This window comes from Ptychodera flava, chromosome 21, assembly GCF_041260155.1.
Source record: "Ptychodera flava strain L36383 chromosome 21, AS_Pfla_20210202, whole genome shotgun sequence".
NCBI classification, from domain to species: domain Eukaryota; kingdom Metazoa; phylum Hemichordata; class Enteropneusta; family Ptychoderidae; genus Ptychodera; species Ptychodera flava.
In genome coordinates, this window is record NC_091948.1 from 14,229,817 (window position 1) to 14,245,413 (window position 15,597).

The 15,597-nt window shown below is 40.1% G+C and overlaps 1 protein-coding gene across 1 annotated transcript in view; it reads right to left on the reverse strand.

Annotated features, from left to right (window-relative positions):
• Positions 1–14,060, reverse strand: part of LOC139122217 (fibrillin-2-like) — a 120,102-nt gene extending 106,042 nt beyond the window's left edge. The window contains 8 exon segments of the mRNA XM_070687641.1: positions 538–669; positions 1,379–1,504; positions 3,004–3,201; positions 5,994–6,089; positions 6,724–6,822; positions 9,217–9,336; positions 9,913–9,995; positions 13,851–14,060. Of these exon segments, the coding sequence (XP_070543742.1) occupies positions 538–669; positions 1,379–1,504; positions 3,004–3,201; positions 5,994–6,089; positions 6,724–6,822; positions 9,217–9,336; positions 9,913–9,995; positions 13,851–13,966 (970 nt within the window). The 5' untranslated portion in view covers positions 13,967–14,060.
• Between the last annotated feature and the right edge of the window lie 1,537 nt (positions 14,061–15,597).

Below are 15,597 nucleotides of genomic sequence, written 5' to 3' on the forward strand. Positions count from 1 at the left end.
ACCACCTCAGCAACGGGTATACCACTCAGATTTGACCAGTTTATTCCACATATGCACTCACTATCGCTTGTGCATATATGTCAAACTGGTCAAAATCTCGTGGCATGTTGTTGCTGGGTGTGGTTTACCGCTCCAACAGTCATAGAATACACCCATTAAGCTCAACAGGTTGAAATCAGAGCTAATGAACAAGCAGCTTCAACTAAAGTAACTATACTTGCTCAATAGCCACTGAGCAGAGAAAACCTTCCAGCTTAGGTTCAATCAACTACAAGGCAGTTAGACCATGCTACCCTTAGAAAACAGCTAGCATATTGCTCTGCATATTGAAATATTACATGGTAAACATTGGGTTGTAATGCATCCTCATATAACAGCATTAATATTCAGCATATTAAAATAGCATGGAAAGCACTGGTCCGTGATGCATCCTCAGATGATAGCTATTGTAAAATATTATCTTGGATGTAGCTGTTATAAAACATTGACTCATAAGCATTTGTTTTCTAATGGTCAGATGATATTGTTAAAACTTACCATCAAGTACACACTTTGCTCCATCTTCACTAAGTACAAAGCCAGAAGAACACTTACAACTGAAGCCACCTTCTTCATCAATGCATTCACCATTCTCACAAATAAATGGGATTGTTTCACATTCATTGATGTCTAAAATGAAAACATATGTACAAGTAACATCAATGATGGTGACACTCCTTCAATGACAAATGTGTAAATGGGTTCTGCATATGCATGTTGAAAAGTACATCTAAATGTAATGGAGCCCCATCGTATTGTGATTGTCTTTGTTTCAAATGTTCCTTTTTTTGCACAAAAAATTTGCTTCCCCTAAACCAGACAAAAAATTAACATAAAGCTTTGAAAAAAGATTTGCTGCAATAACAGTTAAAAAGTTTGCTTTAGACAGATTTCCTCCTGCTATACATACTCCACAAAAATGAAGGTTCATCCCTTTATTGTATGCAAGATGTTTATGGAAAGTGATTATCACAAAGCCTATCGTTTACTGATAAAACTTGGGTGCACTATCTGACTTTGTTGCAAAGAACAAGCACAAAGGAAACAGTACCCAATATAACCTTTGAACAGATGGGAATCAAAAGTTAACAACAGAAGTGGCTAAAAAATTTACAGAAAGAAGATTAATAGACGGAAGCAGTTCAGACTGACTCTTACAGCTTCCTCTCTACTGTCATACTTCTGAGCTAATAAAAAATTCTTAATTTGCTGCTTTCTTTGTTTAAAGTTAGGGCAAAGATTAGCGAGTTCAAAATACATACCCCTTTAACCATTTATAGGCATATGAAAAATTGTGGTGACCAGGTAACTTTGGAGTGTGTTTGACGAAGTGACTTACCTTCACATTCCATTGTTATTTCATTTCTCTCTTGACCATCTGCACACTCACACCTGTATGATCCAATGGTGTTAATGCAAATACTCTTATCACAAATTCCAGGGATTGCTTGGCATTCATCGATATCTGGTTTGTAAATAAAAGGACAAATTGAAAAATACCATTAATGACAATCGCGTTCCTTTGGTGACAATCTATGTATTATAGATCTACATTCAGTGAAATACATGTGACAGCAATATTATATTTTAAAAGCTCAATTGTACTGCAACTGTGTTGCCTGTAGTGAGCGTAGGGCTTACATTATCACTAGGCATACTAATAAGTTACAGCGCGCAAAACCACAAATTGCCCACAAGTCACTCCAATTTGTACAATCTTATATTAACTTTCCAATAATTTCTGGTCTTAATTATCATACAATGAAAAATCAAATAAAAGTGTGTTCAGACATTGGGGTAAAAACATCAGATTTACAAGTACATGGCTGTAAAAATAAAGTTTTACAACAATGATCAACTGGGGCAATCATCCCCTATTGAACTGTTAAAATGTAAGTTTCTTATCTAATGTCCTTTGGGGAAAAAAAACCAATGTTATTTTTCTTTGCTAAACCAGATGTCAGTAGTTAGCCCCTTTTTATAAGTAAACTATTTTATATGGCTAGCTCTGAAAAAAGTTTGATTATTTTGCTGTTTCCTTTCTCAATTGAGCATGATTTTCAAGATAATTAAGGTAGGAAATGTGAAAACACAGTCCTTAACAGTACCTTTCAAGAATTCACCTAACATTGTTTCAACACATGGGTACAAATCAAAATAAATCATACAATATCTCTGACATTATATAGCAGTTCACTGCTCTAAGTGCACTGTATGGCGAAAGCAGTCCAAAAGCTATGAACTAGGACTTTGAAGTGGACAGTAATCTAATGGACAACTTTATGGAAGTAGATTATCTGCCAGAAGTGGGCTCAGACTCATCGTGATAGTTTCCTGAGTTGTACTTCAAGGCTAAAAACTACACTTTAAACATAGTCTTGGATGTCACAAAAAAAAATGAATATTACGACACAGGATGAACTTACAGACATCCTAACCAGCACCTATGACTGCATTGAACAAACTACTTCCTACCATGTTAAAATTTTTTCTCTATTTAAACACAAAGGAATAGGCCTTTAGTACCCGTGTAGTTTACATGCGCAGTTATGAAATCCTGACTTTACTTGTACACCTGACAACATGCAATACCCTGAGTTTAAGCAAGTTCATTGGTCAACATTTAGTTACCAGCTGAACAATTCACTCACATAGTGTGCAAGTAGGAATAGTTTAGGATGCTAAATACTTTAACACTATGTTGAATCTTGGTATGGTTCTTTCCACTCAAGGTTCTTAATGTAACCTTTTGAAAATGTTGGAGCAATCATTGGAATTGCATCAATATCTCTTTCCTTGTTTTGTATCAGCATGCATGCTATTTGTGCTGTGTTAGATGCTTTGACTTCATTCATATCTGACTTTGCACAAATGATTGTCCCGCTGATGTCATTGGAACAGGTGATATTAGGTTATCATGTCTAATGATTTGCTGACTGTTGCCTTTGATTACTTGTGCCATACCTATGCAGTCACTATTTTGTGTGCTTGGAATGTATCCCCTCTGGCATGGGTGTGGAGCAGCTGGACAAGCTTCACATGGAGTTCCCCAGGCTCTACCTAGGGATGCACAACACAGGATCCTGGTACACACCACACCTTCCAATGGATCCAGACATAAGTTGTTTTGAACCTTGGTAAAACATGGCCCTGTCCTGTAATCTGTAAATGAAATGTATACAAGCATGGTAAAAACATGTAATAAAAGTCTTTCCACACCGAAAAGATGGGAAAAATTTCTTTCATTATCAAACAACCATACTTTGTGCCTTTGAACTAAAGGTATTTCATTCTGATGAACCTGAACTATACGTGAAACAATGTCCACTAGATTATGAAACACATAAGAATTTGACCAGCAACTAAACAATCATTAAACATATTATTTTCATTTTTCATGGAGAGTCTATTACATGATTTCTCTGTGGTTTACTTAGCCGAAGTTTTTGCTTATAAGTTGAAAGTGAGTCCAACGCTTTATACACTTGCTCTTCAATACCTCAATAAAGTTACGTTTCATTTGATTTACCATGTTAACTATCAATGCCCATTATATTCATCCATGGCCAGAAGTCGGGATTTTTTCATTTTAGACATTTTTACATTTTAGTAGTGCATGTTTGACATGTTAGGTCGGAACTAACGTGACCAAAAAAGCCAAACTTGCAAACCTATCGTGTATCGTGCAGACCTAACGTGTAAGAACCTATCGTGTCTAAAATGTCTAACGTGTATGTCATTTTAGACTCTCAACATGGGTCAAAATCTATCATGCCAATCGTGCAAACTTATCGTGTAACGTGCAGACCTAACGTGTACGGACCTAACGTGTCTAAAATGTCTAACGTGTATATCATGACTGTACCATTCAACTTATCTGGAGTCCCTAAAATGACATGCACGTTAGACATTTTAGACACGTTAGATCCGTACACGTTAGGTATGCACGATACACGATAGGTTTGCATGATTGCCATGATAGCTCTTGACTCATTTTGAGACCCTCATTGGACATGCACGTTAGACATTTTAGACACGTTAGGTCCGTACACGTAAGGTCTGCACAATACAAGATAGGTTTGCACGATTGGCATGATAGCTTTTGACTCGTGGACAACCTAAAATGACATACACGTTAGACATTTTAGACACGTTAGCTCCGTAAATCTTAGGTCGGCACCTTATACGATATGTCTCAAGATTAACGTGATGGCCTACAAACACGGTAAGGTCTAACTCTATCATGCCAATCGTGCAAACCTATCTTGTATCGTGCAGACCTAACGTGTACGGACCTAACGTGTCTAAAATGTCTAACGTGCATGTCATTTTAGGTTCTCAACATGGGTCAAAATCTATTATGCCAATCGTGCAAACCTATCGTGTATCGTGCAGACCTAACGTGTACGGACCTAACGTGTCTAAAATGTCTAACGTGCATGTCATTTTAGGTTCTCAACATTGGTCAAAATCTATCATGCCAATCGTGCAAACCTAACGTGTACGGACCTAACGCGTCTAAAATGTCTAACGTGCATGTCATTTTAGGTTCTCAACATGGGTCAAAATCTATTATGCCATGAATGTAAAAAATATTTTTTACATCCATGATTATGCCAATCGTGCAAACGTATCGTGTATCGTGCAAACCTAACCTGACGTGGTAAGCACCTTACACGATAAGTTTGCACGATTGGCATGATAGATTTTGACTCGTGGACAACCTAAAATGACATACACGTTAGACATTTTAGACACGTTAGCTCCGTAAATCTTAGGTCGGCACCTTATACGATATGTCTCAAGATTCACGTGATGGCCTACAAACACGGTAAGGTCTAACTCTATCATGCCAATCGTGCAAACCTATCGTGTAACGTGCCGACCTAACGTGTACGGACCTAACGTGTCTAAAATGTCTAACGTGTATGTCATTTTAGGTTCTCAACATGGGTCAAAATCTATCATGCCAATCATGCAAACCTATCCTGTATCGTGCAAACCTAACGTTTACGGACCTAACGTGTCTAAAATGTCTAATGTGTATATCATTTTCGGTTCTCCACACAAGTCAAAATCTATTATGCCAATCGTGCAAGCCTATCGTGTATCGTGCAGACCTAACGTGTACGGACCTAACGTGTCTAAAATGTCTAACGTGCATGTCATTTTAGGTTCTCAACATGGGTCAAAATCTATCATGCCAATCATGCAAACCTATCGTGTATCGTGCAGACCTAACGTGTACGGACCTAACGTGTCTAAAATGTCTAACGTGTATGTCATTTTAGGTTCTCAACATGACTCGGATTTCTATCATGCAAATCGTGCAAACCTATCGTGTATCGTGGAAACCTAACGTGTAGGACCTAACGTGTCTAAAATGTCTAACGTGTATGTCATTTTAGGTTCTCCACATATGACTCTTTTCTATCATGCAAATCATGCAAACCTATCGTGTATCGTGCAAACCTAACGTGTACGGACCTAACGTGTCTAAAATGTCTAACGTGCAGACTTTTACAGTGTTTAGTCATGCACGTTTGTCCTGCACGTTTGGGTTCTATAATGTACAATGGCATACAACTGCCCATAGCACGATAGCTTCAACAATGTGAAACGTGCATTTTTACCAACTACTGGCCATAGCTCATTATAGTCTAAGCTGAAAGTGAGTCAGACACTGAATGAACTTACAGTTCAATGTAATTCTAAAAAAAGTTAGATTTCATTTGATCTACCATGTTAGCTATTAATGTCCTTTAAGATTTTTTTTAGATATCAAAATTTGCACATTATGTTATGTACTTGAATGTGCGGTATCCTGGGCAGAAAAACTGGAGTCCAATAATTATAAAGTTTGTTGTTTCAATGTTTGGTGAGGATTTACCAAACACCACAAGACTAGACTTTAATTGTGGCTTTTACAGTGTATCAGTGCCTTTTTCACATACCTCTCTCGCAAGTTCTTCCTGTGAAACCATACGGACAGGAACATCTTTGTGGACCAACACATCTGCCTCCATTCCGGCAAGGTGGACTGCAGACAGCTGCATGAAATACAGCAAATATCCTTTTGTTTTGACAGTGTTTGGATATTCGAAAAATGCAATGATTCTCTTTCCAAATTATTTCATCAGTTAATCAACCTGAAGTACAAGCCATTTGTGGAGTAAAAAATGGCTAACAGCCAATGCAGATAGGGCCAAATCAAAATTGAAAGGCAAACTAACATTAAACTTGTCCCACTTTTATTTTTCAACAAATTTAAACTCTCAAGTGGAGAAATAGATTCCAAACAGATGTAAAATCTAATCTATACTTCTAAACATGCGTTATCATCAGCAATAAGCCACGAAGATTATTAAAACAGTGGCTGATTGTTCATTTGCATTTCACACAAATTAAATGTCATACATGATCACCAGCATAAAACAATGCCTACAAGATGTTTTAATAGATGCTAAAGCTGTCATCAAAACTTATCAATTGAAAGTGAACTAAGCCAGCTTGCCTTTTCTTATTTTTCGGGTCATTTTAAATAAAGCTTACAGCATCTTCTGTCTGCAGTCATTATAACTTGTACTTGTGGCATTAGAAAATCACAATTCATATTGCTTCACATTTAGCAAAACATAGTTCAAAGGTATGTCTCGTGAAGAAAGTTATAATCTCCATACTTACGTTGTCCACATGAGGGACCCGTGAAACCATTCCTACAGTTGCAAGATTGACCTTGACATACACCACCATTCAGGCAATTGACAGTGCAGCCGCCTGGACCTAGATTTCAGAAAAGAAATCCCAAACTGACATTGTAAACTTTGGAAGCAGAGTGGAATATCACACAATGTTCCTCAAACTTACGGTAGAACGCGCCTCAGGACACAAATTTGACTCTCAAACTTTTACAAATCTTTTCTGATATACCACTTGTGGGAGGTTCATTTTAAAACTCTTGGTGTAAGAAAACTTTTCACTGGGCAAGCGAAAAAATTATTTTTCTCCATAGAGTTAACACAGGGATGGCGGCCATTTTGAATGTTAAATATCAGTAAATCTTGAGTTACTTGTTTCCCTAGTACTCAAATTTGCAAAGTGACCCCCGATTTTTAAGCTTGATTTTGAAAGAGAATGGTTGAAAGATTTCTCAAGGAAAGTTTGAGCATAAGTTTAAGTCTTTCACTTTTGAGGCGCCAACTACCTTAAGTCACAGGAGTATATGAATGAAGAAATGGTGAATTTTGTTTGCCTTTTCATATCAAGTTATTTTGGTAAATGTTTCCTATAGTATATTGGTGCGACACCGTGATAAGTAGAAACTGTAAAGGAGAAATCTACATAGTAAGCCTGATGTACTTGTGTCGAAAAAATTATATTTTCGAAGCAAAGACATCCACCGCGCCATGCTCAGACATGCACTTTCCTTTTCGTTATTTTTTTAGGAATGAACACGTTGTTTTTCGAGTTATCGTATTTTCTTGGGGTCACTCTGCAACCAAAGCATTAAAAGTAAATATATTTCCCGGTAACATTCTAGATGTATCGTGTAACGATGGAGGTGGGAAGGGAAGGAGTTACAACGCCTTTGTAATGCTTCGTTCCATGATCGGTACACCCATGGTGTAACCTACATATTTGTACACTCTTCGTTCTTCTGTCTGAACGAACTCAGTGAATTCTCGTCCTGTAATATCCAAGCAGACTGCAACGGCCGGGTCTAGAATTGATCCTATTCTACAAACACCTGAACATATATCCTAATTTGGTTTACACCTGATTTCATTAAACTCTATTTGGCTGGGAAAATCCGTGTTCTTTCCCGGAGTTCCGCTGGAACCACGCTGGGATATGGAGAAGAGGAACGCTTGCAAAAATTGTCGTCTGCTCTTTCCAAAAGAAATGGTCGGCTTTTTTTGATCAAATTAATCATTGACACGTTGGTTTCTGATGAAATTGGTGAACGTACGATAACTTGCAACAGCGCTCTTCAATCTGTTACCACTCACTTGATATTTCGCCAAGAAGTTCACATTTTTAGCCCATCCTCAGGTATCGAGACTTATTAGGGACAGCGCCATGTTGAAATACGATTGCATTGTGGGTTTACTACAAATTGACTTGGGCAGCCAATCAGCTAATTCTACGAAATTGTACGCGGAGGTGTTTTGGCCGATATAAAATACCTGTTCTAACACTTTTTAAAACAGTAAAAATTTGGAGGGGAAAATGACAGTTGTTTGTTGTGGCTTCTATGAGAACACTGCCGGTACATTTTGACTGGTCGACGCTGGAGGTAAAAATATAAGCATCACAATATAAGCTAAGCCTTATTTGTTGTAGGCCTACCATGGGACCGTAGTTGTGATCAGGAGGCAAGACATCTGGTTCGAGACGACCCTACTAAAGCTGTTTAACAGGTAGGTCTACATGACGAATGATAATTGACTTTTCACGACAAAATGTTTTGTAGCAGTCTCTTTTGAAATCCATGTTCTAGTCAAAACCTACCTGCTACGCTTGGCATAACCCCTTTGGAATTTATATCGCATCTTTTCCCCACGACAAATTTCCCACCCGCGTCTTTATATTCTCGCCCGCGGGCTATCAAGGTACTTGCGGGTACGCCTTTTTTGCATCACGGCACGATGCATTGAAGCTCTGATTTTTCAACTACTAATATTCAAAGTTTCAACATATATAAAATGCCATAACTCTTAGTTCTGCTTCTTTCACACAATTTCTGTATCATTCGCTCTTCTATATCATATCGTCTGATCTCTCATTCACCTCGCTGACGTGCGTTTCACCTACTGACGTCACTCCGCGGTCGAGAATTACGACATGCTTTTCCTCTCTCCTCGGGAAAAAATAAGGTAAATAGGCCTAACCGATCGAAACTCCATACCGCCAATTTGTCCTTCTTCAAGTTGCCCTCTGAGCCAAAGAGTGAAATATTGGATGATAATGGCCCGCTTGCCTGATAGGAAATAATTTTTTTTGAAAGAAAAGCTTTGTTGGCTGCCCCTGGTGACCATTCACGAATCACCTCAGAACAGCCAATCAGCTGCTACCGTCAAGCCGGCGCAAATAATAATTGGTCTACATGGAGTTCCTCACATTTATGCAAATTGGTTTGAGCGAACCATGAGCGCCGCGCTAACAAAATGATCTTACCTGGTGCTTGCGGGCCTGGGCCTACACCTCTGCAAGTTGGTCCTGTTTGTCCGTTTGAACAATGACATGTGTTCGGCCTGTAGCAGTAACCACCTTCTCCGCAACTGGACGTGCAACTTGCTATCGTTGTTGAAAGGAGGAAATATACAAAACGTTAACTTTTCTCTGCACGCAAAGATCTTTAAAACGCCTTGCCTTGAAATAAGTAGGCCTACTTCTGGTGGGAACGCTTTTGGTCGGTGCTGTTCGAAAAAGCAAGTTCTGTCTTGCACAATGTTCACATACATATATAGATCAACGCCTATACGGTAGAAACGGCATCACAGAATGTCTCCAAAACATGTGATGAGAAACAAGTCGAGAAAGAAATAAGTGCCGAATAACAAATCGTAGGCTTTATACACGTGCTAGTATAATTGAAGCTAAATGAATTAACTGAAGTTTGAGGAAACTCCGTTATTTTGCAATATAATGAAAAGCCAAAAGGAAAGAATAATTGGCTTTTGGTGCCCCCCCCCCCCCCACCCATCATTAATTTCATAGACCACAAGTCTATATCCCCCACCCCACTTCGAAGATCAATATCACACAAGTGATAATGTTTAAATAAGCAAAAATCTTGGTCATACTTATGTATAATTTCGATAGTTGGTTAGTTTATATAATTTGCCGACCGTTTGTCGTTTTCATACTTACGAACTATACATTGTTTGAGCGTCTGGTGTAACCTCCATCCGGGGCAGCAGTATGATCGAGTACGAGGGCCGCATACATTAGGACTGGGGAAAAAGAGTAATAAATGTCTAAGTTTGCAAATGCGAAAAAAAAACTAAGATCATTGTAATTTTTTGACTGACTTTCAAGTTTATATCAACACAGAGTTCAACGCCGTCATGTTGAATTTGTAAGTGAATTGATATTTCTCTCCTCTTACATGGTTGCGGTAAACCGGCATTTTGGTTAGCCGATATATCATCATTTACATTCACATGTAAAGAGACATCAAGTGCCAAATACCAAGTCAGATTTACAGTATATGCTGTTTACATTCGGATACCCATAACCATCCGTTACTGGTGAACATGGTGATGATGAAGGGGTGTCAGCTCCCGGTGTCGGCTACGTTAATAACACCGACACTGACACTGACACCGCGTCAGGGTTTGGAAGAGAAAAGAAGGCATAACATTTAGGCCTAATTTGTAAATCAGTTGCATATTTTCGGCCTAAGCATTTTTTTTTGAGATTTATATGTAGGCTAGACGGGGTCGACTGAGATCTATAGCGCAAATATTTTTCTTGCTCCATCAATGTAAATCTGTTTCCTTCTATCGGCGCATTTTGATTTATTACATGTATAGATAGGGTCGACTGTGATCTATATCGCGTAATTTTTTCCTGTCCCGTCAGTTCTCACTTATGTGTACCGTATTAAGCGGGAGAGTTTGTGCAACGAATCATGACTTCATTTGGCGATGGAGGGGTCGACGCCCTGGGGCTGGAGGTTCACATATTCCCTGAGGCTAAGTAACTCCATCTGCAATGACCTATGATGCCGACGTGACGCAGAGAAACCGATCGTTCCAAGAATCCTTATTTTTTTGCATAGAAGCGGTGATTTATGTAAACAGAAGTGGAGACGTTTACAGGTGGCCCACATTTCAGCTCGAACGATTGAAAACACAGCAGTTCATTTATCCATTCTATTATGCTGGCTTTTCTCCAAGAACCCTTCTGCCGCCATCCGTAGAACCACAACTCCCGTGGTTATGTTGTGCGGGAAGTCCCATCCCTAACACGACACAACCAAGGCAGAAGTTGGACTACGGATCGCGGCATAGTCAGGGTAAAGACTGGAAACACATCGTACGCAGGGCTGTCTTTTACATACATGTATACAACATGTAACATACTTATCAAGACATTAACAAGCATTGTCGTATCTAGTATAGTGTTTCCCCACACCGAAAAATGTATTTTCGCTATGCTCCTATCAATTTAAATAGATATAGGTATTTCACTTTTTTATCGTACAAAATAAATTACCTCTATGCAATCGCCTGCAACATTAAAGTAAAGTTTATGGCAGATCCTGCTCAGAACAGTTTTGTTTGCTCGGTCATGTAATTGTAACTGTAATCCGTCAACCGTGTTTACACTTCAAACGTTTTTTTGTTTACAACAGCAGGGAACACAACATTGATTAATAATGGCTCGTTGACATGTCCCTCCGTTAGCTAGCTGTTGTTCTTCGAGCAAAAATCCGCCCGGCCGCCGAGTTTCTTGCCCGGGGTTCTAGTTATCGGAGAAGCATTATCCTCTGGCCGTCAATCGTCCGCGCATTGCAAGCACAACCTCTGTAAGCTTTACATGTATAAGGGAGGATCTAGATGGTTTGAAGCATACCCGATTACTCAGATTAAATGACTGCGCCAACAAAAATACATATATGCATGGAAACATTTCTTAAACTTGAGTCCTTGCTATTGGGTCGCAGAAGACGACGCCTGCTAGTTGTCAGTAAATGCTTAACAACACCAGCTTTATCGAGATAGGACCAGGTTACTTTCACTAATTAAGGTGGAATGCTGAATGCAGTAACCAGACTGCACCGAACACAGCGGGAGTGTTTTGCATACTGAACAACAGGTACAGATTCTATAAAGGAGTCATTCTTCCAGCGATCGAACCAACAGGCTCGGGGGCTTTAACAGTACGATAAAGCAAATATGTTTGCGAGGTTTGACCGTCTTCTCTGTCCGTTTACTTCAGTCACCACATCGCTGTAGCGTGGATCAAGGGCTATTTATTAAGTGACCGTGAAATGAGAGGTAAATTTCTGCGTCGTCTCCAAGGAGACAGTAACGGTTTCGAAACAATTACATTTCTGAAAGCGCTCCATTATACCTCTCAAGACACGGCATTTATTGCTGTGATTTATCTCAATTACAGTCGTCCATAATCGATCTGAGGACGCCAATCACTTTTTACACGCTGTCTATTTTCGTCGACGTTTTCGTACTTAACATTGTTTTTAGACCACTTCCTAGTCGTCAAGGGTATACAAGATGGCATTGGTAGCATAATGGTGAGAAGCTTCCATCTAAAATGTGAGAGCGTTTTCATTTACAAATTGAGTCAAGCTAGGGCAGACGAACTTTCAGAGACTCGCTTGAAAAGCGCAAAGAAAGTATTGTGCTATGTGTTTTGTTTGTATTGCTCTGGCATTGAGCCACCCCGTGTTAATTTTCTGTGGCATAGCTCTACGGTAATCTTGAGGGAGATTCTTCGCTATTTCGTACAGACACTCGCAAACATTTTGGAACAGAACATACTCTGCACTGAGACTGAAAGACACAGTATCTATAGAAAGATAACGACATCTTTGTGCGTTTACAAACAGAGAAATGGGTGGCTGGCAGAGGCTCTTTTCTTCGCGATCACACCACACCACAAACCGGACAATAGACGGCGAACCTAAAACTACTGACAAGACCAGTATTTTAAAACCTCGTCAAAGGAGGGGAGATAAACTATTTCTGTCACGTCGCTTTATGTTGACCCTATCCAACAGCATGTCAACATGTTCTTTCTAACAGACCTTCACGCAGGGCAGGAACTGCGGATCTTTACCCGCTTTAATGGCGTTGGCCGGGTAATGAACACCTGGTATTGTCAATTTCAACCCTAGCCGGTCAAAGGTCGACGATACGACAAGAAAGACTTTCAATATCGTTTAGACCGCTCGAGATCGTGACAGAAAACATGTCAAGGGCGAGCAATTTGTTCTCAGTACATCCACTTACAGAATTGAAATCCATGCAGTTTTCTCAATAAACAACATTGCTATGCAGTCTCATTCGGGCGACCTCCCTAAGATCAGATAAGAGTTTTCCTATAAACTCCATTCATCTCGGTAAAAGTTTCTCCTCAAACACTACCGTGCGTAACAGAAACTACTTCAAAGCATGTTCCCTTTTTCCTTCTTCCCTCTTTTGCTTTCAACGAGATCACGGAAAACCATCTTAAACGCTCACAAAACGATTTCTTGCCCACAGAAAGATTCCCGACCCTCTGTTCCTCGAGGTACGAAAGATTCCGACCTTCTGGACCTCGAGGTACGCAAAAGAATGTTTATTGGCGTTCATGTTCGAGTAATCAGAAAATCGGTCGTTTGTTTCGCCTTGTTTATTTTCTGCGGAAATCAGCATGGTTTCTCACGGACAAACAATCGCGATCCGTCATGGATTATTGGTTATAAATCACCGTCTCTGGCGAAGCTTTAGTCGATACTTCACTCAACTGCAGCGCTGGACGAACGCGAGCGTTGACAGCAAAAAAAAAAAGCCCGTATGTAGAAAGTTAAAATAGGAGATGCCGCTGATTGCAAATTACCTGTGTGTGCGCTCAGCAGAGCGTGAAGTTGGCCCATTCATTGTTGAAACTATGCCAGAACTGTTTAACATCAGTGTTGTGTTAGTCAAGTTGTTTAGACATCTAGTCTTGCGCGATGTGCAGCGAGCGCGCAAGCCGTGTTAATGAAGTGCAACGTTAAAACCTGACTTAATAGCTTTAGAGTGATTCCCAAATTCAATCAATTTTTCAAAGATCTGTGCAAAGTACGTTCTACTCACCCGTTCAAAACCGTGAACTGGCTATCAGGGTCTTGAAAGCCGTTTCTGGACTGTGCAAACACAATGGAAGTCAGTGTGGCAGCCACAAAGACTTGTATAAGCCATTGAAGAAACATTTTGTCGTATGACCTATTACGGCCCTGTTGTCGAGGAAAGAAGCGAGAGAGAAAGAAAAGTTACAGCTCGGCTCTGAGTTAGGTTTTCGGCCAGTTGTCTACCAGCACTCCACCCACGTGAAGTCCGGCTCGGAGTTCGCTGACTTCAGCGCCGTTACGGGTGCCTTGTCTCTGGGCTTCGTTATTGCTCTTCCAAAATGAAGGAAACCAGATGATATCGGTAAACCAAGCAGTAAAAATTACTGTATTAGGATTGTCCAAACTTCGTGAGGTGTACTTAAAAATCCAAGTTGAGTAATGTTATGGAGCACCCTGGCGCGTGAACTTGAACTTAATTGTTTAGCGAGCACCACTGGCAATACTCCAGATAGTGTTTTACTGTTTGAATCAGGCGGAACCAGTGTTTACAAAGATAAATGGGCGAACTGAACGGGGGTGAATATAATGTTGAAAAAGAAAAGGAAAACCTCACCATATTTTGAAACGAGCTTCTGTCTGATTGGTTGGAGTTGGTTACTTCAAACGGATTCGTATAGATAGTTCACAAAATATCACGCAGCCTCAAAACACATGTCGAGTCATAGGAAGTTCACAGGCTTCGGTCAGAGCCCAGGATCCTTGTGTGTACAGCAGTGCTATGCCAATAGCACCCTCCCAATCGTATATATAAATACTGGAATTCCTGACGTCTCCGGGAGAGCTTTAGTTACACAAGAGGAGCAAAAACAATGGCACTCGTCAGACCCACTGAATGCTCACAGAGAAAGGGGGGAACCTATACGACTGAGCTCTGCATAAGACAACCCGCTAAGCACCGAGCGTGGACCAATCACTGACGTCGGAAGTACCCCTTGATGCATACAGCTATCAGTTTACGGACAGGTAGAAAATAAAGGAACTGACGTGAAACAATAGGGCTTTCCATCTGTATGCGACTCGGCTGCTGTCACTCCCATTGTCATCCGGTCATGCAAGACTACGCCTTTCTGTCACTTTTATGGGTCTATAGCGACCAGGAGGCCAAAAACGGGGTTGAAAAGAACGCCACACAGTTGATCCAACGAAAAGGGATCCCCCTTTTTTTGAAAAGATGCTGACTAGGCTGGGTGATAGGGAACTCCAGAGTTAATGCAATCTCTGCTTGTGTAAACTCAGAGAGTGACACCTATCGAACACAAGAAAAATGTAAAAGATTGCTCAAAGTACAAGTAGTACCCCGACGACAAAATTTGACATAACAGTCATTTTGTATGTTACCTTCACAGGAAAGGGATGTTGCGTCAAAGATGATAGCACAACCCGTGACAGGGAGCGACTTTCAAGGGAAGAAGAAAGAACGTGATATGACGTCATGATTCTGTGAGATGCTGATATGAGTAAAACCATGAAAATTCGTCTGCAAGACTTGTAGAGCACTTTATCTCCGTCTGTCCCGTTTAATTCTATTTACTATTCCCGCCAAATGCGATAGCCGGATGATCTTATCAGGCATAAATTTTGTTGTAAATCAGAAAAGAAAACACACCAATCTTCCAATCTCAAATCTGAGGAACTGGCTTTATTGTTCCCAGGGCGACAGCGATTCTAGAAGAAAAGGGATGTGTTGACCTGTTGACCCGGTGTTTAGCACG